Here is a 25,650-nt window from a genome sequence, read left to right on the forward strand (position 1 = left end):
GAATGCACACCTACTTCTATCCTGATCCTGTATCTACACTAGCAGCCCTACAGTATGGAGATGCAAGGGATGCTGTCCCAGGAGACCTGGTGTCTACCAAGTCTTATATGCAATATCCTTTCATGAGCTGTGCACAGGATGAGAAAAGACTTCAGGAAGGGTGATGCCTTGTCCTTCTAAAAATACTAACCCCAGCAAGGAAAATACATTTAACATCATGCAGTTTCAAGCACTCTGACACCAGTTTTTGGTATGATATATTCAGAAATGTTTTCCAACCAATCCTGGGAAAATATACACTCTATTGGCTTTCTGAATTTTGGGTATCATGAAACACCTTCTCAGAAACTCTTATTAGGAGGTGTCTGCTATGAGGCTAGGTCTGCGAAATTCATTCACATTGAGTGGTGATCTTATGTAAGGAATACATATTAGTTTATTTAATCTTTAATGTTTTATTCAGAAAATAGTCTGCATGTACTACAGTAACACTCATCATAGTGCACTTCAAAGCCAAATGTGTGAGAATAAACTAAATAGCTCTGGGAGCTCTGGGGATAGAAATCTAACTTCAAATGAATTATGGCAAATTAGATTGCATCCTTGTTTATTTACTTGGAGTCAGGAAGACCTCTTGCAATTGTTTAAAACTAGTGCTTGGCTTGGGTGATTTTATTTTTGCTTTCTGTTTTTTTTTTTTAATGGGATATGAAGGAGTCATTAAAATGGCAAGAACATAACTCAGAGTTCTTTGCCTTGTCCTAGTCTCTGGCAAAATTCTTAGGACAGATTGGTCCTGCTATAACAACTTTGTCTAGCAACAAGCTTTTTAATTTTTTTGAGATGGGATCTCACTATGTAGCCCTGGCTGGCCTTGAACTCAGAGATCCACCTGCTTCTGCAGGGACTGAAGGTATGCACCACTGCTACAATACAATTGGCTCTTTTTAATTACTGTACATAACCAGCTTAGATCAATGACTTGTATTTTTTTCCTATGACTTTAGTACATTCTATAAAATAAGTATAATTTTAGGATTTCTTTTATATTGATCCATGTATGTTCTCTAATTAGCAATAATTATGTAAACAGTCTCAGTACCAAAATGACTATATCACTCCAGTCAGCTGAGTGAAAAACCTAAGTCTAGATCCCAGCTGTAATGTATGTCCACATAGTTCAATCCTGTGTTAATCTGGATCTCATCAATCAGTGGATTTCTTCTAGTGGCACACTGTTTACTTATGCATGCTCAGGATACAGCCTGTTTGCCCTGAGTCCACTATACCTAGAGCTGTAAACTCAAGCCTTTAAAATAATGATGTAGGGCTGAAGAGATAGCTCAGTGGTTTGGATAAGAGCTGGCTACTCTTCCAGAAGACCTGGTTCAATAACCAGTACCACATGGCAACTCAAAACTACCTGTAACTCCTGTTCTAGGGAATCTGACACTTCCCTGTTTGTACCCTTTGAGGGCACAGGCACATACATGGTACACAGACTAACATACAGGCAAAACACCGATATACATAAAATTTAATAGTAAACGAAATAAAATAAGGAAGTATATGTTCGATAGAGTCACACTACTGTGTTCTTCAAGAGCAGCATGTCATAGAAAGTACTCTTCAAGCAGAATGAGGCAATTTTTTAGGTTATTGTTTTATTTGTTAGTAATTTCTAGTTACAGTTCAAGGTGGAAATAATCAACTTTAGCATAAACTCTGGACCCACACTACCACTACCTCCTTTTTTTTTTTTTGAGACAAGATCTCACTATGTAGCAATGGCTAGTCTGGAACTTGCTACGTAGACCATGCTGGCCAGAACTCATAGAGATCTGCCTGTCTCTGCTTCCCCTATAGTGCTAGGACTAAAGGTGTGTGCCTCATCGCACCCAACTTCCATTTTCTTTTTCTTTTTTCCTTTCTTTTCTTTTCCTTTTTTTTTTTTTTTTTTCCAAGACAGGGTTTCTCTGTGTAGTTTTGGTGCCTGTCCTGGATCTTGCTCTGTAGACCAGGCTTGCCTAGAACTTACAGAGATCTACCTGGCTCTGCCTCCCAAGTGCTAGGATTAAAGGTGTGCACCACCACTGCCCAGCCCTTCATCTTCCATTTTCTTAAAGGTCTGCAAAGCTTTGGATAATTATCTATGAGTTCTAATCTAAGAACAATAGCTTCTTTTTTTACCTAAAAATAAGATTAAAAGGACAGTGCTTCATAACATTGTTTCTGTATGTGTTTGAATATTAACATAACAAGAAAGAATCCTAAGAAAGAAGCTATGTGGTTTGAAAGAATATTGAGCCAAGCAATGACTTAGAAATGATTTACAACCTTGGAAGTATATTGTAATGTCAAGGAATATTTCACCTGAGCTATTTTGTCATGGCAGGGTTAAAATAAAATCTTTCCTCCCTACTAATTTGAGCAGGACTAAGGAGGCTACAGGCCCAGATAACAACAAAACCCATTCAATTTGCTGTGGATTATAATTTTTTGATCAGAAGATAATTTGACTTGAAAAGATTTATCCATGTTTAAAGCGTGTTTGTAATTATGAATGGTCAGTAATAGCCTTTCTGTGTTGACATTGTATGAGAAAACAGTACATGAATTATTTTATCAATACAGAATTAAGTAACTGTAAGAGGAATGTTCACACTTTTGTACAACATCATGAAGGAGAAATTCTATATCTAATTTAGAATCTTGGGACAACACTAAGCACTTGCTAAGAATTTAGGGAACTTGATCAGGAACCATTCCCCAACCAGTCACCTTGTCTAGACCCTTAGAAGCTTATCTGCTAAACAAAGGTATGTTGGATAAATTGATCTCCACAGGTCCTTCTGAGCCCTAAAATATGGTATCTCTATGGTATCCTTAACTTTCTTGAATTCGTCCATTTCCACAAAGTCATTTTGAGATAAACAGAATCATTTAGTCCCTCGATTTGGTAGTGATACACACTAATGCTCTGGCAAGCTGATGCCCACTGCTTCTGCCTCTAGCCTGCTGAAATCAGACTTATTTGGTGGGACTGATACTGCAAAGCTCTACTGGAAGCCACTAAGGCTAAAAACAAAACAATGTAAAGAGAAATAATGCCAGTTCTTCTCTAATGGAGCAGAGAAGATTGAACAGATATGGAAGGGAGGTAGTGTCCCTCCTGACTAAGGTAGACAAACTGTTCCTGGCAGAGGTGGAGAGGAAGCAGTGTGGCTAGAAGTGTTCTCAGTGTTCCACCTCATAGAGTAACCTCAAAATGTGGAACACTCAGTCCTTCACATTCTATAAATCTTTAATAAGTAAAGTTTGTGAGAAAACAAACCGTACTTCAGCAAATGAGTTCATTCCATTTTTTTAAGACAGAAGAATGCAGAAACTAATGCCACATAATGGATACCTATTATCCAAAAAAAAATCATGTCCCTTCTTCCCTCCAATACACACAAAACCAAAATCCCCATACACTGAACTGGTGGTTAAGTCCTAGACTGAAATTTCTATAAGACAGAAAACACAGAAAGTTCACTTTGCTGATACCATTTACACCAGAAATATAACAATAAACACTAAGTTACAAATAAACTGATTTAATTTTCTTGGATAAAGTGTTTTTTTCCTTTCCCCTGAGCCATGACACCACTCCTAGCTACATCAGAACTGCTGAAATGAAGGAATTTTTCCTTGCAGCACACAAGAGAAACAAGAATTTCCTCCAAAGACCACTGGATTTCTTGATGTAGCTGTGATCTGATTTCGCCTCCTCATTTTTGTAGAATTCACAATTGGTTTTCAGAAGCATTCTTTGCTGTGTGGTCAGTGCAGCTCATCACATCAGAGATGATGGGAGAATGGCTAACATGCAAAGCACCTGTTAGCTAGGGTCTCCTTCCCAGTGTGCTATGTTCCTCCTCTACCTGACTGTCTGCCCTCTGGACTGCTGCTGGAGGAGAGATTAGAAAATGGACCCAGAATAGGAGCTAGAGAACCTCCCTGCCTTTAAATACACAGCAAGAATAACCACACAGCTTGGGCAGACTATCAGTACCTGTGCTGGAAGAAACTCATTTCTTGTTAGGGGGCATTTGGCCTGGCGGGGGGAGGGGCAGCCCTTAGGTCATGGCAGTATATAGTCTTGCAGTGATGGCTTATATTCACAAGGATGCAATTATTCAAAAGCTCCATCTAGTAATGAGATAATCAGACCCCAGCATGGGGTAGCCTGTAGGAGCCACGTGTATAAATATCACTCAGATCATCAGTTTTCATTGATAATATATTAATATTATTGCTATAACATCGTCAAGCCAATACTCTGTATAAGAGTGAAATGAAAGAATGAATGTGCAATGTCTAAGATGCCAATGAATATTATAATTGATGCAATAAGTAAATTAAATAAACCTATTTCACTTTATCTATTGATGAAAAGTAATTCCAACTCCAGATTTTCCTTTCAAATTCTATACTAAAAATAGTTAATAGAGAAATAAACTTATTTCTAGTAATTTCTGAGAAATCTGCATCTCATGCCTCAATTCTAACATCAGAAACAACACAGGAGACACAGCTCCTATATCTGCAGAACACTGAAGTGTGGATTCATTAACATATTCTGTCTCCAAGCACAGTAAAAATAATAAACATCCCATAATGAAATAAGACACTGTAGACAGAAAACAAACTCATATCCAGGGTTTTCTGACTCAATATTTGATTGGCTTCCTGAGTAAAAACGTAAACAAAGCAAATAAACACCACTAGCAACCATCACTTAAAAATGTATTTTCTCTTCTCTGGGTTATCAGTTGAAACAAGAGTTGGGTAATAACATATCTCTACACTAGTTGCTCAGAACCCCATGCAGGGGAAAGTTGCCATTGAAATAGCTGTAATTAGATTTTTTTTTTTTTTTTTTTTTGGTTTTTCGAGACAGGGTTTCTCTGTGTAGCTTTGCGCCTCTCCTGGAACTCACTTGGTAGCCCAGGCTGGCCTCGAACTCACAGAGATCCGCCTGGCTCTGCCTCCCGAGTGCTGGGATTAAAGGCGTGCGCCACCACCGCCCGGCTAGATAAGCCTGAAATTGTGAAATTATGCTAGGTTTCAAAGGCTAAAACTCCTATCTTGCTTGCTACTTGGGACAAATTAAGCTATGTCTCTTTACTGCTCCTCAAAATAAAAAAAAATAGACATATATTTAAACAAAGTAAGAAAAGGATTAAACTGTGTCAGTATTGTATATGATTAACTTGAAAAGTGAAATCCTGGAAGTGCTACAGGAACCATGCCGTCTGTCTACATCAATGATTGATGTTGTGGACATTGTAAGAAAAATGAGCTCAATTCAACCAATAATTGGATGGAACTAAAAAAAAAAAAATGGGTTTCTGGAAAAATCAGGTGTATCATCTAATAAAACTGTTTTGTTTTAATATACTTTTTTTAAACTTATGTGCATATGAGTACCCTGAGAAGTTAGGGGCTTCAGATTCCCTGGATCTGGAGTTACAGGCAGACAGCTGTGAACCCATCCACATGGGTGCTGGGAACCACACTCAGGTCCTCTGCAAGAGCAGTACATACTCTTAACCATGGAGCGTTCCCTCCAGCTGCTTCTATTGTTTTTGTAAATAGAATTTAAGAGCTAAGTAATTTCTTCACAAGGTGCCCACAGATTATTCCCTAGTAAAGAAAGAACCAGAAAGAAGGAAAAGGGTATTTATTGAGTTAATATGAGAAAGAACACATGTAACCTTCAAAGGTAGTCTTTTGTGGAAGAAATGCTTTTAATTATTTGATGTCAGAGTATCATTTATTCATACTCACTACAATTAAAATTCTTTTAGAAAATGTTGAAGTTGCATTAATTTACTTTCCTGGTTTTTAAAAATATTGTCATGTTATTCCAACTCTATCCCCTTAGGGCTCAGCCTCCAGGTTCACACTTAGGGCCCTTCCTCACTGCCTTCCTTCTGCCATTCCTCCTAGGAGATCTCTATTCACTGGCGACTCCAGCCAACCTGAAGAACTGCTCTCTACCAGGGACCCACAGCCACTGCCACACTTGGCTAGGAACCAGGTAGGCTACCAGAGCCCTCCTTCCCTTCCTGGTTAAGTAGCTCACTTTAAGCCCCTCTCCTTGTTTTTCTTCACTACTTTATGACAAGCCTTGACACCACCCATGGCATTTTCCTTTTCTTGTTGTTGTCGTTTTTGATATAGAGGAAGTTTGGTAGGGACGAAGTGGGTGGCTTTGGGGAGGCAATGAAAATGATAAAAATATAGTATATGAGAAATTAAAAATATATGCAATAAAAATAAAATAATATTGTCATGTTTTTACTTATTGAATATGCATCAACTTTTTTTTTCAGGAAGGCCTGAAAAAAAAAAAAAAAAACAGAAGAAGCTATTTCACAGCAGAGGCATTATATGAAATTGGCAAACACTCCCACTTGCTGGACAGTTGTCTTCAGTTGATTGGTACAGGATTAACTTGCTACAAGATTAACTGCAGAGGTGAGGCCTCACCAGAACTGAAGTAGTCCATCTCATAGTGATGAGTGGAAAATCATTATTGCAGAAAACTACCCCTGATTTCTGGTTTTGATCAAGTGTTTTTAGTTACATGCATCTCCAGAATGGTGACTTTGTGAGCTGTTCACTCACTTTAAACCAGTTAAGATCCCATCTCACAAATAATCACATTGTTGTCACCATCATTTGTCATAGATGTTACCTACACTAAGATTTTTAACTGTTTCTATTATGCAAGTCTAACACCAGATGATATATTCTGAATTTCCACTGAAAGGAAACATTCTTCCCCTTGTTGAAATATATAATTTTATTATAGGTCTGGTTTTCATTTATCAAGTGCTAATATTTTCTTTTGCTTTATAAACAACTCTAAATACATGCAGCTTTCTCATTTGGATATTGTTAACTTTTCCATAGATCATATCAAAAAATCTGATGGAAAAAGAACTTGTTTACAGTAGTAGTAAAACATATAGCACCAATGACAGTCGTGTCCGATATTTAGTGGGCATTTTCTTGGTGTCAGGCACTTTAAGGGTTTTAACTGCATTAATTCACTTACACTTCCTACTGATTCTAGGAAGTAGGTACTAGAAATAGAATCATTATATTGTCAAGGAAGCCAAGGTATAGTGACTCTTTTGAGCGAGCTCCTCCAAACCAAGAAAAGTCTAGGATGCATTAGTAAGAATGATGTTTTGAGTTGCATTATGTGGGCTGGTTAAAGAAGGTAATTATGAAAGGAAGTTTTTATAAATGTTTGTTTCAAACCTTTTAATATATGCTCCTCCTGTAAGAAAATTAAAACAAATGCTATGGTCTGAATGGGTATTCCCAGCCCCTGCCAAGTTACATACTGAAACATAATAGTCAATCTGATATTGATAGGTGGGGCCTTCAGGAAGTGACTAAATCATTGGGTGGAGTCTTCCAACAAGGGATTAGGGTCTTTGTAAAAGAGCTTAAATATTAGATTTACCAGTCCTTTTCCAACCCTCCCACCACTGAGAAAATATCTCTCCAGCCCAGAAATAGAGACATTGTTTCGGACTGTGATAACCCAAATCCTCAGCAGACATTGAACCTGATGACAACTTTATCTTGGACTTTTCAGATTCCAGAAATGCATATATAGTGTTTATATATTATCCATTTGTGACAAGTTATTGTAGCAGCATAAACAGATTTAGATCCATGTTCATGTTTTAATAAACATTAAAAATCAGTTTCATAAGCACTAGTGTTGAAGTACATTTGTAAGTATGTCACAGATGAAACCTCTTAGATCTGCTTTGATAAAAGGGCTATACATATGCCAGTGACTCTGTTTTGCACAAACTCTCAGCCTTAAGAATGTCTATGTTTTCAAAGGAACTAATATAGTAATGTCCAAGATTTAAAAATTATTTGCCTACCCACTATTATCTGATCTCAGAATTTAGAATGATCTTCAGACTTTTACAGATGACAGGAGGGTCATATAAACCCTTGTTTTCTGAAGAAACAGAACCAAACACATTATGTCTGGATTGCTAAATGGGAAAATGAACTTGTGAGGACTTGGGTGCCCATAAACTCCCTCAAATGAGTGTGGAAATACACTATGTGGGTATTCTTTGTTTCAGGTAGACTTAATGTGCACATCAAATCAGCAATGGACCCTGCTCTTCCAAAAACTCCCTGTTGACTGTGCTAAGTGGCCTGACAACATCATGTAGCTTTGTAAATTGGGACTTACTTTTCAACCTCATGCCTTTATTCAGAGTTCTTCCAAATCTACCTTAAAAGGAATTATTAAGCTAATAACAAAAGCCACTTGAAAAGCATTCATAACCTGTTTGTTATTTGGAAAAATTCTTTCTGCCTAGAGTCTAAAAAATACACTGGAAACTTTCAGCTCTCAGGTTTCTTCATCAGTATTTCAAACTTTCTCAACAGTTAGGTCAGCCAAGACTGAATGTATTTTAAATGAGAGACTGTGTGCCCAGATACAATCATCACAACTGCAAAAGCAGCACAGGTCCACATGGGGCACTGGGGAGAATCACAGCTTCAAGTTTGGCTAACATGACCTTAGCCTTTTGGCTTTACTACTTCTCACTATTAACAATAAGAAGAGCTCTCACCTTTTAAAAAGTGTATAATATGCATTTATGTCTATGAGTATGACATGCTTGCATTTGTGTGTGTGAGACAGAAACAGTGTACGTGTGCATGTGTCACTGTGTACATGCACGGGTCAGAGGACAACCTCAAGTATCAGTCTTCACCTTCTACCTTGTTTAGGGCAGGGGCTCTTGTTTGCCAGTACACTGCATATACCAACCCACACGGCCACGCATTCCTACAGAACCTCCTGTTTGTCACTGGAGCTCTGACATTAGAGACATGAGCAGAACAGCCTGCTTTTAAGTTGATTCTGGGAATTAAAACTCAAATCCTCGCTGGGCAATGGTGGCGCACACCTTTAATCCCAGCACTTGGGAGGCAGATCCAGGCCGATATCTGTGAGTTCGAGGCCAGCCTGGGCTACAGAGTGAGTTGCAGGACAGGCTCCAAAGCTACACAGAGAAACCCTGTCTCGAAAAACTGGAAAAAAAAAAAAGAAAAGAAAAACCTCAAATCCTCATGTTTGTGTGATAAGCACATTACTGAGCCAGTCCCAGCTCAATATTTGTATTTTTAATGTCTCTATTTTCTCTTCTGGAAATCAGATGACAAATAGCTTTTCAGAATAATGTGAATAATATAGATAATAAAGCTAAAATTCATGACATGGTGTCTACTCTATAATAAACACTTAGATAATCAGGCCCACTCTAAGTTCTAATTATTGCACCAAGAACATTTTAATATTGTCTTATATTTAGGCTTGGGCAGTAGCTTTTTTAAAAAAGTCTTTGCCAATATAGCTCTTAAAGTAAAATGTTAATTATAATCCTCTGATGAAAAGTTAGCACTAATGCTTGTGAGGTTGAATTATGTTTCAGAACAGAAACTTGTTTTATATAGGACAGAAATGAATAATTCTTCCTAATTTTAAGACATTGTAGTAGAAACATGCCATAAACTGCTGTTCCTAGGTTTTATAAAAACCTAAAGATACATTAAAATGCTTCCAAGCAAAGATTACCCACAGACTCGGTCAGGTACTGATGCCCTTGGCTGTACTTCTTTAAGGTTATGACCGAAGCATTTGGATCACTGAGGATTTCTGATGCTGGGCCATGTTTCAGGTTAGTTATAGCATAGCCTAGGAAATGAACTTAGAGACACAGTGCTTAAGTTAGCCCTCAGCCTAGTGACAAATAATAAAAAGGATTTGGGGACAAAAAGGTAAGGCCAGGCTTTAGGAGCCATACCCTCTACATAGGAAAGTACGGTGACCTGAGGTAGTGGGAGGAGTGAGCAAAGCTGGGTTCTGTAGGGTGTAGGGCTATCTTCTGTGTGCTCAATTTGCTGCTAACTCATGCCTACTAGTACATATACTAGTAAATACAAGTGAGATATTTATGTTAGCATTGCGTTAGTCTGTAAGGGAGAGTAAATACAATAACCCTTTGAAGAACTGTCTGGATCTCAGGCCCCAGGAAAGAGAGGCTGTAATTGAGAAAATTGGTATCAGAAGAGCCAAGGTTACCTAGATACAGGGACAACTAATACCTCAAAGTCAGGTTTCTTGTTCTTCATCTAGCTCTCTCTCATTCTCTGCTTTAATGGCAGTATAGCTTCTGAACATTTTACACACTGTATAAGAGTTAACAGATTATTTTATATTATGGTTGCATGCACAGGAGAATGAACTACTGCCAAGCGGTGGTTGCACACGCCTTTAATCCCAGCACTCAGGAGGCAGAGGCAGGTGGATCTCTGTGAGTTCAAGGACAGCCTGGTCTACAGGATGAGTTCCAGGACAGCCAGGGTACACAAAGCAAATCCTGTCTCCAAAAACAAAACAAAAAAAAGTACTTGGATTTGGTCTTTATTTGAGAATATCTGACTTAAGTCATTAAACCAGCTCCTGTTACATCCCTTGCTCAGGAACCACAGTTCCTCATAACAACTGCTTAAGTGGATCTTATCCAAGTGGCAAATGGACTTGTCAAAAATTCACCTGTGTTTCTCTACCCATTTTGTCCAGCTGTGTAACAACTGACACCCTTCTGTATTTTTATTCCAGATTTGTTCTGGGTTTCCTCAGTGCAGGTCAATGAGTGATCTGAAAATATCAGGAACACTACTACTTCCAAGCAGCTTAGGATGCAGGCTGGAGCTATATAGGGTCCCTGATCCCTTTCAGCTTTTACTCTTTTCACAATCTCAATGGAAGAGGGGTAAATGCTTACACTATTAGACAAGTTAAAGACAATGGAAGTCACTGCATCCATTTCTGTTTCTTCTCTAATGGCTGTCGGATATTCTGCCAAGTAATATAAAAAGAGTAGCTAACACTACCAGGAAAAGGATTACAAAGCCATCATAATTAAAACCCTCAACCACAGTCCCTTCAGTTAGCCAAGAGGTAGAACACATTAGCATTTACAAACAGGGCTAATGTCAGTTCCCATTTTCATTTGGCCCTGTGTTGTCCAAGCTACCTGCCAAGGAGCCTGCGTTAGTGGCTGGCTACGCAGTTCCTGTGTGCAGCATTCTCCGCTCTAAGACTGATACAGAGTGAATGACTATCACCTGGAGTACTTCCAGGTGAGGAAGGCTTGGTCTGAGATAAAATGATGTTCATGGCTATAATCTAGATTAAAGCTCTCCATCTAGCCCACAAATTTCAATTAAATTCTTCTAACCTTTTGCATAACAGAACATTGGGAGACTTTGGTTTCTAGGTCAGTTCTAGATTTAGGGTATATCTGTGGGCACAGAGTTATAAAAAGGCAGGTTTTAGTCTGAGTCAAGTGCCTCTGCTTCTGCACTGTAAAAATGGCCTAAGAATAAAATGGACATAAGTTTCCAACTGCCATAAGAAATGCACCAGAGTTCCCCCACCACCATCTCAACATCTTGTAAGATGTGAAAAATAATAGGCTAAGGAAAGTTATGGCAAAGTATCAAAAAATATAGGGATTTGGTACTAAGGAAAGCAAAAGCTGACAGGCAGCTAGCTCTCTAGAGTTTCCTGCTTATTTACCTAGTTCCTTCCATATTTACTTGAAAGATTTAGTTTCTCTATCTGTGATTTAGTTTTGCTCCTCAGTTACTATGACAATGACTTTATAGATTAGGAACTACTGTTTGTTCCTTTTACATTGTAAAGTGGACACATAGAGCTAAGATGTAGAGCCCATCTTCAGCCATCCACAAACATCAGCTTAAATTTCTCAACAAGACTGAGAAAGAAGGAGTTACCAATGTGACCTAATCCTGCCTCAACTGGCACTGGTGATTCCTGATAAGATTAATCAGTGTTTTGGGGATGGAAGAACATTTACATTTGAACACTACTGTATCCAGCCACTAGTAAGAGACATTACAATACTTTCCAACGTCAAAACTAATGTGATAGAATTTTATGGTCCATTGATACCACTTAAGGCCAATTTGAGCCAAAAGCAGGCTGCAGATGCATGCTTAGTCAAATGATTAAAAAAATTTATTTTACTCCCAAGTCTGGGAATTAATATATTGTTTCCTTTTATGCTTACCAAAAATGCTTTAACATTTTTTAATTCATATTTGATTTGTGTTTTTGCTCATCCAGTCATGAGTCATAGTGTTGTGGAGGTTAGAGGTCAACGTGCATCCTTTCACTATGTGGATCCTGGGATTCAACTCAGGCTCCTTGCAAGTGGTTTTGCCTGCTAAACCAATCGTCTGAAACCAAGACAGCTTTCAAGCTAAGAGCTATGAGATAAGGTGGTTGCTACCATAGATTTTTTAAAAGCAGAAAAAGAAAAATACATATATACTTGAGGCACTGTGGATGAGACCATCTGTACTGTGAATTCCTGAAAGGATTAATCAGAAGCCAGTACTATTCAATGATTTCTAAAGCAACTGCAAGAGATTAAACAGAGAGCCTTTGAGCATGAAGAGTCACTGGTGACAAATGTGGTATGTGACAGGTGGTAGCTCAGGTTGCCTGTCATGACATGTGAAAAGAATTAGGTGGCATGAAAAAATATTTTCTAAGGTCTTTCAATCTAATGATTTTCTATAGGCTAAAGGTCTACAGAAATTCTGATTGTCAGGAATGAACTCCCAGATGTTTTAGTATGGTACATGCAAGGATTGATTATTGGAAGAAGGGAAGCAGAAACCACCCTCCTGGGTCTGCTGAGGAACAACCCTCTTCATTCATCATCCCCTCTAGAATGTACTTCCAACTGCAAGTGTGAGAGATAGATTACGAAGCAGTTCTCAGTCGATACCCTCCATATTTCCAAGGTGATTAGTTTCTGTTAATCACCACATCATTGACTCCTAAGTTTACCCTGTCTCCAGTAAACAGATGCAGATTGATTTACAGACCCCCTTTCCCTTACTTTTTAAGTAAGTACCTAGTGTACAGGCCCCCTTCTGAAAATCAGCAGTTAGCTCATAACTATCAACAATCATAGACAAGCTGAGCATCGCTTTCCACATAAGAACATCAGTAAATTATCAAGTCTTCATGGAGGGATGCTCTGTGATGGTAGCAATGACAACATGTTCCTGTGACTCATTTTTGGAAGAAAGAAAAGGTGCCAATAAACTGTGCCTGGGTTAGAGGTAAATACTTTCATAGATGGCTAACAATCCAGGCAATACTGCATTCCCATGCAAATATTTAAGCCCTAGAAAACAGCAATTTGAATAATATATGCATTTTCTTACCTTCTATTGCTGATAAGAGAACCCTAGAGTGATCATATGCAATGACATTTGCATATCTGTTCTTTGGTTTGTTTACTTCCAAGTTTGAGTGTTCCCATGTGAACTGCTGGCCAGGGTCAATTGACTGGAAAAGAAAAACAGTGCACATAAAGTCAATACTGAAAAACATGGAATTAAGGCATTTATTACAAGGAATGGACATGATTTAAAAAGAAATTCCAAAGTCACACTTCATAAGGATGATTTTAGCTGTGAAGTTGAGCATTAACATAACCCACATAAGCATATTCTAACCAATATCCTAAGAGATATTACCAATCACCAATATTGACGCAAATGAAAAGCATCAATACAGAAGTTCTGTTAATATTAGAATAGTAGGGATGTAACTTACTTTTCCATTTCCTTCTCTGCTGCTGTAGTTTACAGGTTATTTTGGCTCAATATTCCTTTTGGTGCTGTGAACATAATTTGCCTGGGATACTTTTCCTAGCCTTTCCTGCTGCATCTGCACACACACTTCAGTTGACTGGAGTACTTCTTCCCAGTCTTTCCTGCTGCATCTGCACACACACTTCAGTTGACTGGAGTACTCCTTCCCAGTCTTTCCTGCTGGACCTGTACACACACTTCCAGTTGACTGGAGTACTCCTTCCCAGTCTTTCCTGCTGGACCTGCACACACACTTCCAGTTGACTGGAGTACTTCTTCCCAGTCTTTCCTGCTGCATCTGCACACACACTTCCAGTTGACTGGAGGACTCCTTCCCAGTCTTTCCTGCTGCATCTGCACACACACTTCAGTTGACTGGAGTATTCCTTCCCAGTCTTTCCTGCTGCATCTGCACACACACTTCCAGTTGACTGGAGTACGTCTTCCCAGTCTTTCCTGCTGCATCTGCACACACACTTCCAGTTGACTGGAGTACTTCTTCCCAGTCTTTCCTGCTGCATCTACACACACACTTCAAGTTGACTGGAGTACTCCTTCCCAGTCTTTCCTGCTGCATCTACACACACTATTTCAGTTGACTGGCCTTTCCTTGGCTTTGCTGAGCACAGCTCTGCTTCTGATTCTCTAACCTGTGTGCTCCTGTCATAAGGGACATTTATGATTTTATCTGTTTCTTTATAACATACTATAGCCAATAACAGGGCAATTTGTACAATCCAAACAGTTGACAGTGCCAGTGATGAAGGGAAGCCAGTAATCATCATCACAGTCAGAAAAACAACTTATATCTCTACAGAAGGTTTGGGTTGTTTTTCTGCTTATAATATTGTTTCTGTGTATCATCATGTTTACCAAGTTTGCCTCTTTTTTGTCCCTGAGTTTTTTTTCCTTATATTTCTAATTTTTAACATTTTTTACACTGTCTTACTTCAAACAAAAACAAACTACAGTATGTACTATGTGGATATAACATGCATTTGTAGGTAACTCAACAATGATTTCAAAACTACATTCATGCTTAATTGCCTAATTGAAGAGTTCAAAAAATTGATAGTGGGAACAAGCTGTATAGTACATATAAAAATGTAGTCTGTGAGAAGGAAACCTAAAACTTACAGGAGGATTGTAATGGATACCGGGTTATTACGCTTCACAACAAGTATAATTTAATTTCCTTAACTCTTAGGAGATGGCTCCTCCACCCCCTCATTTGGCAGATAAAAAGGTAGAAGAAAAGACTGACTCAGGCAATCTGACTGCTGAAGGCCTTCTCTGACAGGCAGTGTGCTCACTGGGGTTAGTAACCCAGTTAAACCTGCAGGAGCGACTCAGGCACTTCAAATATAGGCCAGTGAATCAAAAGCTCACTACTAACTACTGGTTGGTAGTTACAAGGCACGAGGCTGCGTGACTGTCCAGAATGTCACTGTAGAATGAAGAAGCCCAAGACAGAAAACATATCTAAACACAACCATTTCTCACATCCCAACTTATCATCCTGTGTCATTCTGGGACAATTACATAAGAAATCAAGTTTTAAAAATGAGGTTGGCTTCACATGGATGATAGGACAGATGGGACGCAGCTTACATTTATACTTGTTTTACACGGATCAAACAAACATTGATTAAATAATGCTGACTTGCCTTTGTGCAGCTCAGCACTCATCCATCTGTATCTATCTGTCTGACTGAACATTTAACAACACACAGCACAGGTCATTATTTTTGGAGCTTGTCAGAATGCTGACAGCAGTAAACTCAGGAAAGAGTAAGTACAGAAAGTCGGTGAGGTATACTACCATCTTTTATACTTAAAAAAGAAAGAAAGAAAAAAAAACAAAAAAACAAAGTGCTTTGAAAATCACCTTTCCGTTATCCATGTTAGAAAAGCAAAGAAATCATAAATAAGTGAAACTCTCATTCCTATATTTTTTCTCCTTTCTTGGTGCTGTTGATGACATGGGAGCTTTGTCATCTGTGTCCTCTGGCCTCTGCTGTCGCACTCTCTAAAGGGTGAATATCATGACCAACATGGGCAAAGAGCAACACAGATGCTGGCTGATAGGGAAGATAATTTCCATTTCAACCTCAGATATTTAGCTGGTGCACTCTGACCATGCAGCTTCCTATTAGAAATTAAGAGGAAGTCATTGGAATAATTTGAAATTAGCATCCTTTGATTCATTGGACTCACTGATTTTCCCCCCTTTGGGCCTACTGCTTGTGTGTTCTTTTCTGTTCAATTCTCCCTTCCTTGTCAATCTCAGTCAGACAGACTTCTCGGTGAAGCTGATGCAGTTTTAGCACTCGTGAGCATCTTTAGCTTCCTCAGTTACAGTGCTGCCTAGGTTTCCTTCAGTCTCTGCAGAGCTCTGAAAGCTGAAGTACAGCCAGCAGACTTACCCAACTAGAAGTTGATAAATGGGCTTTTATATTTCATAAACAACATGAAATCTGTATACTATATTGTCACAGAATTCATAGGTAAGAATGTCTTATTGTATTTATAATTTATTTCTCCAGCCAAACAATAGACCCTTCAACTCCACAACCCAGATGTATGCTATATGGTAACAACAACCTGACCAAGATGCCAAAGAGTTTTTCACATCCCTGTCTGGACACAAGAGATCTAGGTAGACTGCCCCTCCCCACCAAGACTTCAAACAAAATCATTTTAATGCTAACAGACTTTCAACTCAGTTGCTTCTGGGACGGGTGGGACCAGATGCAAGGAAATTTCCTTTGTGGGTAACTCAAAGAAGAAAGGCAGTCTCAAGTGCACACTTGCTAATATCAAATACTTGGTGTTAAAATCTCAACTAGAACTTTATCTTAAAATGAGTAAGTAGAAGAATAAACTACGTGTGACACATGAAGTTCTAATCGTGTACTGTATTTTTATTTAAAAAAATGCAATGAAAATGTGTGTCTACCCAGTAGCTATAATATTTGCTGTGTTAACTCATTTAATTTTAAATAAAAATCCTATGTGTGGGTATCATGTTTATCATGACACTCTCCATGTAATGAGTGAGGTGCACAGAAGTAAAATGATTTGTTCATAATTAAATAGCTACTAGGTAGAAAGGTCAAGTGTGCTGTGCTTCCTCTGTAGCTCAGTCAAAGTTTACTTGATGGTTTCATACCTCTGCTGGTTCTTCAATACAATGCAAGAAAACTTGGAATCAAAACTCTGTAAAGAACTGCTTATCTCTGTTTGTGATTCTAAGCACAGGACAGAATCCTCATAAATTTGCACAACAAATTATAGTACTTGAGTGACACTCCCTGGGGATGACCTTTTCTTCACAGTGCTGAGGTCATCACTTTAAAGCAACGTTCTTTAGTGGTTTCTAAAATCCAACCTTTGGGTCAAAAGAAAAATATAATTCCCATTTTCAAAACAACACACAATCCATAATCATAAGTACTCAGTGTTACACTTCATCCTCCACATTAACCAAGAGAAAAACCTCAAAACATTCCTTTAGAGACTCATCAAAGAACTACCACAAAAACAGATTCATTCTGGGTTTTTTTTGTATGTTTGTAAAACAAATAACAAAAATTTAATTATATAGGAGGACTAGACCAACTATGTTACTAGCCAAACTATGGGCCAGACCATTTTCATTTTTTAACTGGAACTGAACTTTCAATGACCTTAGCTTCTGGAGAAATCCTAGCTTTCCACATAGTTCATCTGGTTCTTCCATAGTGTGGTTCACCCTCAGGCACTCTCAAGTCCCTTTTGAGCTTAGAAGAACAGCCTGGAGCTGACTGGTAATTCCCACAGAAAGTTGTTTCTCCTCTTCATTTATTTTTATTCATATTTTCTCTCCATCCCATTTGAAAATGGTAAATTGGTGTATACAGCCATGTGAACAAAACACATGCTTACAGAGTTAGGAAAGGTTATATTTCCCACAGTTAGCAACTGCCAGGAGAACATTCTTCCAAGAAAAGAACATGCATTTAGTGGAAGCTAACAATCCCTCCTAAGCCAGAATGTGAGATGAGGTGGAAAGTATCAGCAATATCTAAAAGACAAGGGTGAGGCTGATGTTTTCAGCTGTGGATAGCTGCAGCAAGTGAAGTAACTTGAGTCTGTGTCCTGTGTGTCCCTTCCATCCATGTCCCTTCCCTCCATGGTCCTTCCTTCTGTGTCCTTTCCCCCACAGGTCAGGTCTGTGCCCTTGTGTTCTCTTGGCTCCCCTTATGTAGTTAGTTATCAGCTCTTGTTGAGTCTTTCCCTGTAACAGCATGTCCGATATAGGTTACCATCAGAGTGTGAAGAAAGGAAACAGCACTTTTCGAGATTACCAGTCTTAATAAATGGACATAGAGGCATTCTTCCTTGAACAGGAGAAATGTATACAATTCATGAAAAAAATTTATAAATGTACCACACTTGTCAAATGTAGTGAAAAAGTATTTCAGACAGATGCAAAATTTTGCCTTCAGTTAAAAGAATTGAATTGAGATTTGAAATTTAGAGCACAGTTTGTAACAAATACAAAACTTTATAATAAAGTGTTATTTATTCTTACATATTTTTAGAATTATGATGCATGGAGGAAGTAGAAAGGATAACTATGCTCAGAATAAGAGACTCAGCTATGTGAGGTAATTGAGGTGACTCTCTGCTCAACACTTTCCCCTACACTCTGTCATAGCGGTACAGATAAATCATTGTTTTCTTATGTGACTCTACTCCTGGAAGTACTTTTTTTTCCACATTTAAATTTATTTATTCGTTTATTTTTGAGATTATGATATAATTACATTATTTACCCCCTCCTCCACACTGGTCTATGTACTCATCCCTTGTCCTTCAAATACATGGCTTATTTTTTGTTAATTCTTTTTTTCTTTATTTAAGAAAATACTTTACTCATTTTACATACCAACTGCAGATCCCCTTCTCTTCCTCCCCCCAGTTCTCCCACAGCCTTCAGCCCTCCCCTTACCCACCAAGTTCTTAGGAACTCAGGAACTTTAGATTGACAGCTGTGGAACCTGCATGGGACTCGGCTAGGCCCTCTGTATATGGGAGACAGTTGTGTAGCTGGGTCTGTTTGAGGGCCCCCTGGCAGTGGGATCAAGATCTATCCTGGGTGTATGAGCTGGCTTTCTGAAGCCCATTACCTGTGGTGGGACACCTTGCTCACCCTTGATGCAGTGGGGAGGGACTTGGTCCTGCCTCATCTGAATGTACCAGGCTTTGCTGACTCCTCATGGGAGCCCTTACCCTTTCTAGAAGTACTTTTAAATGATCTTAACAGGTCATGGAGCCAGCAGAATGAAAACAACAAAAGCCCTGAATAATCTTTACCTTCTAAGGCAATGCAATGTATGCTCTGAAATAGGCACTAGCTGGTTTACTTCATGATTGTGAAAAAAGATCATTTCTGAAAGATCTTTTCAAATTACAGAGTTTGAAAGAAATACAGCTTTAAGATCTAGAAATTAAATCTTCCAGAGTTGCTGATCAAAATGTTACTGATGGTGGACAAAAGCAGAAGAAAGACATTCCTGTCCCCAAAGGCAATGTTTTAGAGGGATGAGATCAGGGACTTGTTTTAATCAGTTTATTTGGATGGTTATCTATATTCCCTACATCAGATAAATGAGCAACAAGAAAGGGGTGGATAGCTGAGTCTTTTAATCCCAGCACTTGAGAGGCTAGCCTGGTCTAACAAGCTGCAGAGGGTTGGAGAAATTTATAATTTGTTCATAAGGAGTGTGTAATGGAGAAGAATTTTAAAACCACACTTTACACACCAGTATCTCTCATGACATTTAGAAATGTAAAAAGAATTAAATGATTTGCAGTCAGCATTCAGGCAGAAAAATTCTGTTAGAAACTATTTAATCTTCTCTAAGTAAAGAGATATAGTAGACTGAATTGATCAAAAAAATGACCATAAAGATTTATAAAAAGAAGCCACTTGATCAGCAATCAGTATAATGACTACTGTATTTATTAATTAAAATAGGTTACACATTCTCAGGAACACTGTGAAGTTTGATAGTTGTATTCTGCTAAGAAACAATCGTCTATTAAATATAGTCCGTGTGCATCATTAAACTGATTCATATACAGATCTTCCCTTTCCTGAAGGTACCAGTACACCATGTTTTGGTACTGCATGGTAATGAATAAAAAGGGTATTAACTGATTGCTAATACTGATGAATCTGTATCTGTCTTCAAGGATGAAGGCAAAGCATCTTTTGAAAAGTTTTGACTGAAAAGTAGCATATCTTATCTCTTCTACATGTCTCCACTGAGTGAGGTCAGAACAGCCCCTGTCTACTACAGCTTAGCAAGCTAGTAGAATTTATTTCCCCCTTCATGCCAATTGTATTTATGTCCACATGGAATTATAAAATGTAGGCAGTTGCTTTGTTATTACTGCAAGGCAATTCATTTTTTACTCCTCTATTTATTATGTAACAACATGTCCAACTCTATCATTTAGAATCTCATCTACTTTTCAGCAGAGATAACAAAACAGAACACAAGTAGCTACATGCATTGCTTACTTTTCCCTTTCCACTTAATAATGGAGACCTGTTCATTCATAAAACCAGCACATTAGTAGATTGTAAAAGGGAAGAGCAATTGAAGAATGGATATCTTGATTTCATGATATTGCTAGAGCAAGGAACAAACAACACTATAAGGAGACCAGCAAATATAAATCATAAGGAGGTTTGTAAAAGACATTAGTGCACTCTAGTCAATAGCATTAGTTCTTCATAAAATATAGAAAGTTTTAATGAGATTTTAAGCATCATTTTGTTTTACTTTGTATCCTGCAGTTAAAATGTGTGTTAGCCTTTCAGTATTGTTTTTGCTTGCCATTTAGTAGGAAGGTTTTTTTTTTTCCATTTTGTTTTGCTTTGTGTTAAATTTATCATTTATCCCTTTTCACACGAAGAAATGAACTCAAAACTGAAAAATAAGACTTTTGTTAATGTTTAATCAATAACTTGTTTTCTGGATCAGAAAATTAAAATAACATCTAAAATGAAATAAGAGTAACTGATGCTTTCTCTTTGTCTGTGGGAGAATAGAGAATTACAAGCCATCACTTAAAGAATTCCTCACATCACTCTTATCCCAAAATGTGTTTAGTGCAACTATCAGGTGGAGACAGAGCTCTCAGCAGGTGCCCTTTGGGCACAGCACACACAGGACTGACTCCTGGCTGCTAACGTGATTGCCCTTTGCAGGCAAAGTAACAAGACATAGCACAACACATGGGTTTCAAATTAAAGAACCACACGAGATGGCCATTGCTCCTCATATCCATGGTGTGTGGGTATTTTAGGAACTATTTACACTCTAAGGTGTCATGTACTCTTTCTTTCCTCTTATATGTGATAAACTAAAAAAGCCTCCACAACCTAATAATCTACGATTTTAGTTCATTTTCATTCTAAACTGAAATGTGTTTTATTTAAAACATATAACATATATTGGCTTGAGACTGTAAAATTAAAGAATATCCCTAATAAAATATTTTGTTTGAAACTGCATTGGTTATATTTCATTTTAACATTTTTGAAAAACTAGAATCAACAGAGAATATTGTTATTGGATTTGAGGTTTATCTAGTATTGCAACTCAATGTTTTCCACACAGTGGATTTTAAAATATATATTTTAGAATGAATATATAAAGAGTACCAGGCAGAATGCAGAAAACAATGAGAAACAGATAAATCCATTTCCTTCTCATGGTCTAATGATAATAAGTAGATATTGCAAAAGAACAGTGAGATGTAAAACCAATTAAAATAAAGTGAAAACTGTAGCCACATGTGCCTACAATTGAATTTCTAAGAGATATTCTTTTCTTTTATTTATTGAAAACAGATTCTTTTCTCTCACATGACATATTCTGATTAGGGTTCCCCTCTCTCTAGCCCTAGTTCCTCTGCACCTCCCCTCTCATCCGGATGCACACTTTCCTGTCTCTCATTAGAAAAGAAACAAGTTTCTGAGAGAGAATAATATAATACAATATAATAAATAAAAACATAATATAGTATAATATAATATGATAAAACAAAAACTAACACATCAGAGTTGAACAAAACAAACAACCGGAAGGAAAAGAGCCTAGGAGCAGATGCAAGAAACAGAGACACATTTGTTCCCACACTGTGGAATCCCACAACAATACTAAACTGGAAGCCATAATATATATGCAAAGAGAAGAAAAAATACAAATAAAATAAAAATAATAAGATAAAAGTTTTAAAAATAGAAGAGGAGGAGGAACCCTGATGTGATATTATGAGACAAGGAACCTCCAGAGATGCCGCGGAATCATTTTCTGCTGGCTGTCTACTGCTGGGTACACAGCCTACCCTTAAGAGCAGTTCGTTTCTCCAGTAAAACTCCCTTGGATGAAACTAAATTTTTATTTGCAAGTGGTTATCAATTGGAGATTGTTAAGTTCCATTCTTAACTTTGGCATATTTGAAACCCACTCTGACCTAACCTCTGCAACAATATAGCCAAACTTTGCACCTTTTCCCTGCTAGACTGATGACACAGTAGCTATTAGCTAGTTTCTACTTAGTCCAAAGTTTTTTTTTACTGAAGTATATACCATTCTAATATAATGTAGTTTTGTAAAGTTTGTTTAAACAATTGTGCTCTACAGATACCTCAAGGTCAGAATGTTGGGAGCTGTAAAGAATCTACAGGTTCTGATCAGAGAGAATGAGTATGCCAGACCAGAGTTATCATAAAGGCTGAGTTTAACCTGACCCTGTTTACATCTGTGTCTCTGGTATAATTATGATTGGGACCATCTTTCAGTCTCAAATATCTCAATTCAAGTACTAAATTACATGATCGCTACAGGCTAGAGTCAGCCCAGACTTTCTTATACTCAAATTTGACAGTGTCACAGCATCAGTCAAACCTGTGTTTGTGTGCCTCCATGTGTAATGAGATAGATGTGTGGTTTAGTTAAAGACTGAATCTACTTATAAACCCAATCATATAGACAAGTGGGCAGCTGAAAAGTAAAAAGTGTTTTTATTCCTCCAGTACCTATCTCAACTTATTTAACAGTGGGGTGTGACAATGGTGTATTTAAGCCAGAAGGAGAGGAAGTGGCTGGCTTTGCTGAGTGATTCACCCTTACTCAATGTATCTATGAAACCTCATCATAGAAAGGAATACAAAAAGAACAGACTGTGTACTTTTTAGTAAACTTCTATTCTGTTTTCCATAAAGTCAAAATCTGAGCCTTTTGCCATTACTACTTTTTCCTTCCTTAATGTTTACTTATTTTGTGTATATGTGCATGTGTATATGTACGTGGTGGATATATGCTATGGAGTATGTATAGAGGTCTAAGGACAAGTCTTCTTCTACTGTGTGAGTCTTGAGAATTAAATTCAGGTCATCAGGCTTGGAAGCCAGCATCTTTATCTACTTAGCCATCCTGCCAGCTCTACATTTTATTCTTTTGGGGAAGGGTAGAGGGTAGAAGGAACATGGTAGAGAATAAGCTTTCTGGATGTAGGTCCATCTGTGGAACAAAGACCAGGGTTAATCTTCTGATTTTATACCTTGATAATTCATTCTAGTCATGATCTTTTCTTTTGTACCTAATGTAATATTTTCTAGTATTCATAATCTTCATCGGAAGAATAGGTATAATTATGTCATCATATCTTTTTCTTAGTGCAATGGAAATGGAAGCAAGGTTTGTTCTACTGCTCAAGTGTTCAAGCAATTCAATTACACATTTTCAAATATGAAGTACTTGTGAGAACATGCATATCATGTCTCTTAAAAATTGCATGCATCAACATGTCTAAACGGATGCTAAGGAATTGAAAAGAAACATGGAAATCATAGACACATAGAAGATGGAAAGTCAGGAGGAAGATGACCATGGGCATCTGGGTAGCTATGGGATCACAGTTACAATTGTGAAAGGTTATGTTCCCAGAATCCAATTCTTATGCTTACAAAACCAAGAATCAAGTTGTGGAGGAATATGGCCTCAGCAATGCTGTTTCTTCATCTGAAGATCTGGCTTAGAGTTAATTCCTTTCAATATCTGACAGATACCTTTCCTACTGTGTATCTTCTTCAAACTCTGAGCCAGGCACACACACACAAAGATTTCCAAAGGCTGTACTATAGATATACCAGGACATACTACATTCTACATACAATTTTGAAAGTGAAAAACAAGTCATTGCCCCAGACAACTGGATAATAGATCCACTGAAGAATAATTTCTATTTATGAAAAGAAATTCTGGATAACCTTAATATAATAGGAGGCTGGTAAATCAGTGTATTAAGTAGATAGCCAATGAAGCTGCTAATTTTCTACTGATATAGACATACACTGCCACTAGAGGTTCAAAAGATAACTATGGTTAAAATGTATACATGCGTATTCATGCTACATATATATGTATGTATGTATACATACATACATACACACACTCCACTAGATACCTGCCAATGACAACAGTACTCATCTGGGGTGAGGGCATTCATATTTTAATCATTTTCCTTAAGTTACACCAGATTTTTTAGTTTCTAATTTGGAAGCATCCTACTGCTGTCCAAAATGAGAAGAAAGGTGAGTTTCAGGACACTTTCCAAAAACTACACATTTGATTTCCTTGGTCTCATTAGATACAGAGGCAACAGATTTTAGAATTCAATACTTGGGATAGTATTTTTTTTACAATCCGTAGCAGGTTTATCACCTGGACTTTGTGGTCTAGGAAGGAAACACACTGGGTGGATTAACCATCAAGGAGTCCGGAAAAGCCAGCACAGAACTAGCTCAACCCTTCCAAAAGAGGTTTAAACTCTTAGTTTGAGGATGAGGACTAGTGAGTCTATCTACTTTCGTCATTATACCTGAATCTTTCTTAATTCATAAAATAAAGAAAAAGACACTGCTTCCTATTACTGATAATGAAATGTAGGCTTGGACCATGATGCCACTTTCCATGAGTCACACTGGGAGTTTTGGCTTTGAAGTCTGAAGTCTTAATCATGACCCTCTAACATATGCACAAATTATAAATTTGCTATCATAAATCTTAACTTCTTATTTCAAAACTGTGGACAGTAAGGAAAATAGATTAACTCCAGATGTCTCCGCCAGTTTGGTTTAATGATACACTCATACCATGGTCACTTCATTTCCAAAAATTCTGTGGTAATGAAAGACAAAACTACAAGTTTCCACGTGGTGAGATTTTTAGTAAAGTATCTTTTTCTCTAAATCAAATGAAAAAAAAAAAAGCAAGCACAAGATCTTAAGTACAATCTTTACCTTATATAATTAGGAACAAAAAGACACATTTCTACCAACACAACAGAGCATCCCTCTTGTTTTTTGCCTCTCATACACACTCGAAATTCCGAGCAAAGGATAGAAGCTGATGTACGCCTTCTCCTTGGAACTGAAGAGGAATAATGGAGCACAGGATAGAATGGTATTGGCAGAGACCATGGAGAACGGTGAGACCAATAACTCACGAGTAACAGTCTGCACTAACCGCTTTAATGACCAGTTTAATGGTTTAATGGATAGCACTTTAAAAGGATTTCTGGTACAAGCCTGCTGAAAGCTTGCCTCCAATAAATCTGTCATTAACAAAGAACTGGGTTGCTTCATATAACCATAGTTTAATGAATCCAAATGCAAAGAAATTATAGCAGTTATCATCCTGTATTGTAGTCCTATATGGGGTTTCTGTACACTATTGTGGGAGAGATGTCTACATGCTCAAAATGTAAGTTGCC

General features: G+C 37.8%; 1 protein-coding gene across 4 annotated transcripts in view; it reads right to left on the reverse strand.

Annotated features, from left to right (window-relative positions):
* Ptprd (protein tyrosine phosphatase receptor type D) overlaps positions 1-25,650 on the reverse strand; it is a 378,271-nt gene that overhangs the window by 61,659 nt on the left and 290,962 nt on the right. For all 4 annotated transcript variants that reach the window (XM_059254481.1, XM_059254480.1, XM_059254479.1 and 1 more), the window contains one exon: positions 13,378-13,501. In XM_059254481.1, coding sequence (XP_059110464.1) covers positions 13,378-13,501 — 124 coding nt within the window. The remainder of the gene's footprint in view (positions 1-13,377; positions 13,502-25,650) is intronic.

The sequence above is a fragment of the Peromyscus eremicus genome, chromosome 2, assembly GCF_949786415.1.
Source record: "Peromyscus eremicus chromosome 2, PerEre_H2_v1, whole genome shotgun sequence".
Classification (NCBI taxonomy): domain Eukaryota; kingdom Metazoa; phylum Chordata; class Mammalia; order Rodentia; family Cricetidae; genus Peromyscus; species Peromyscus eremicus.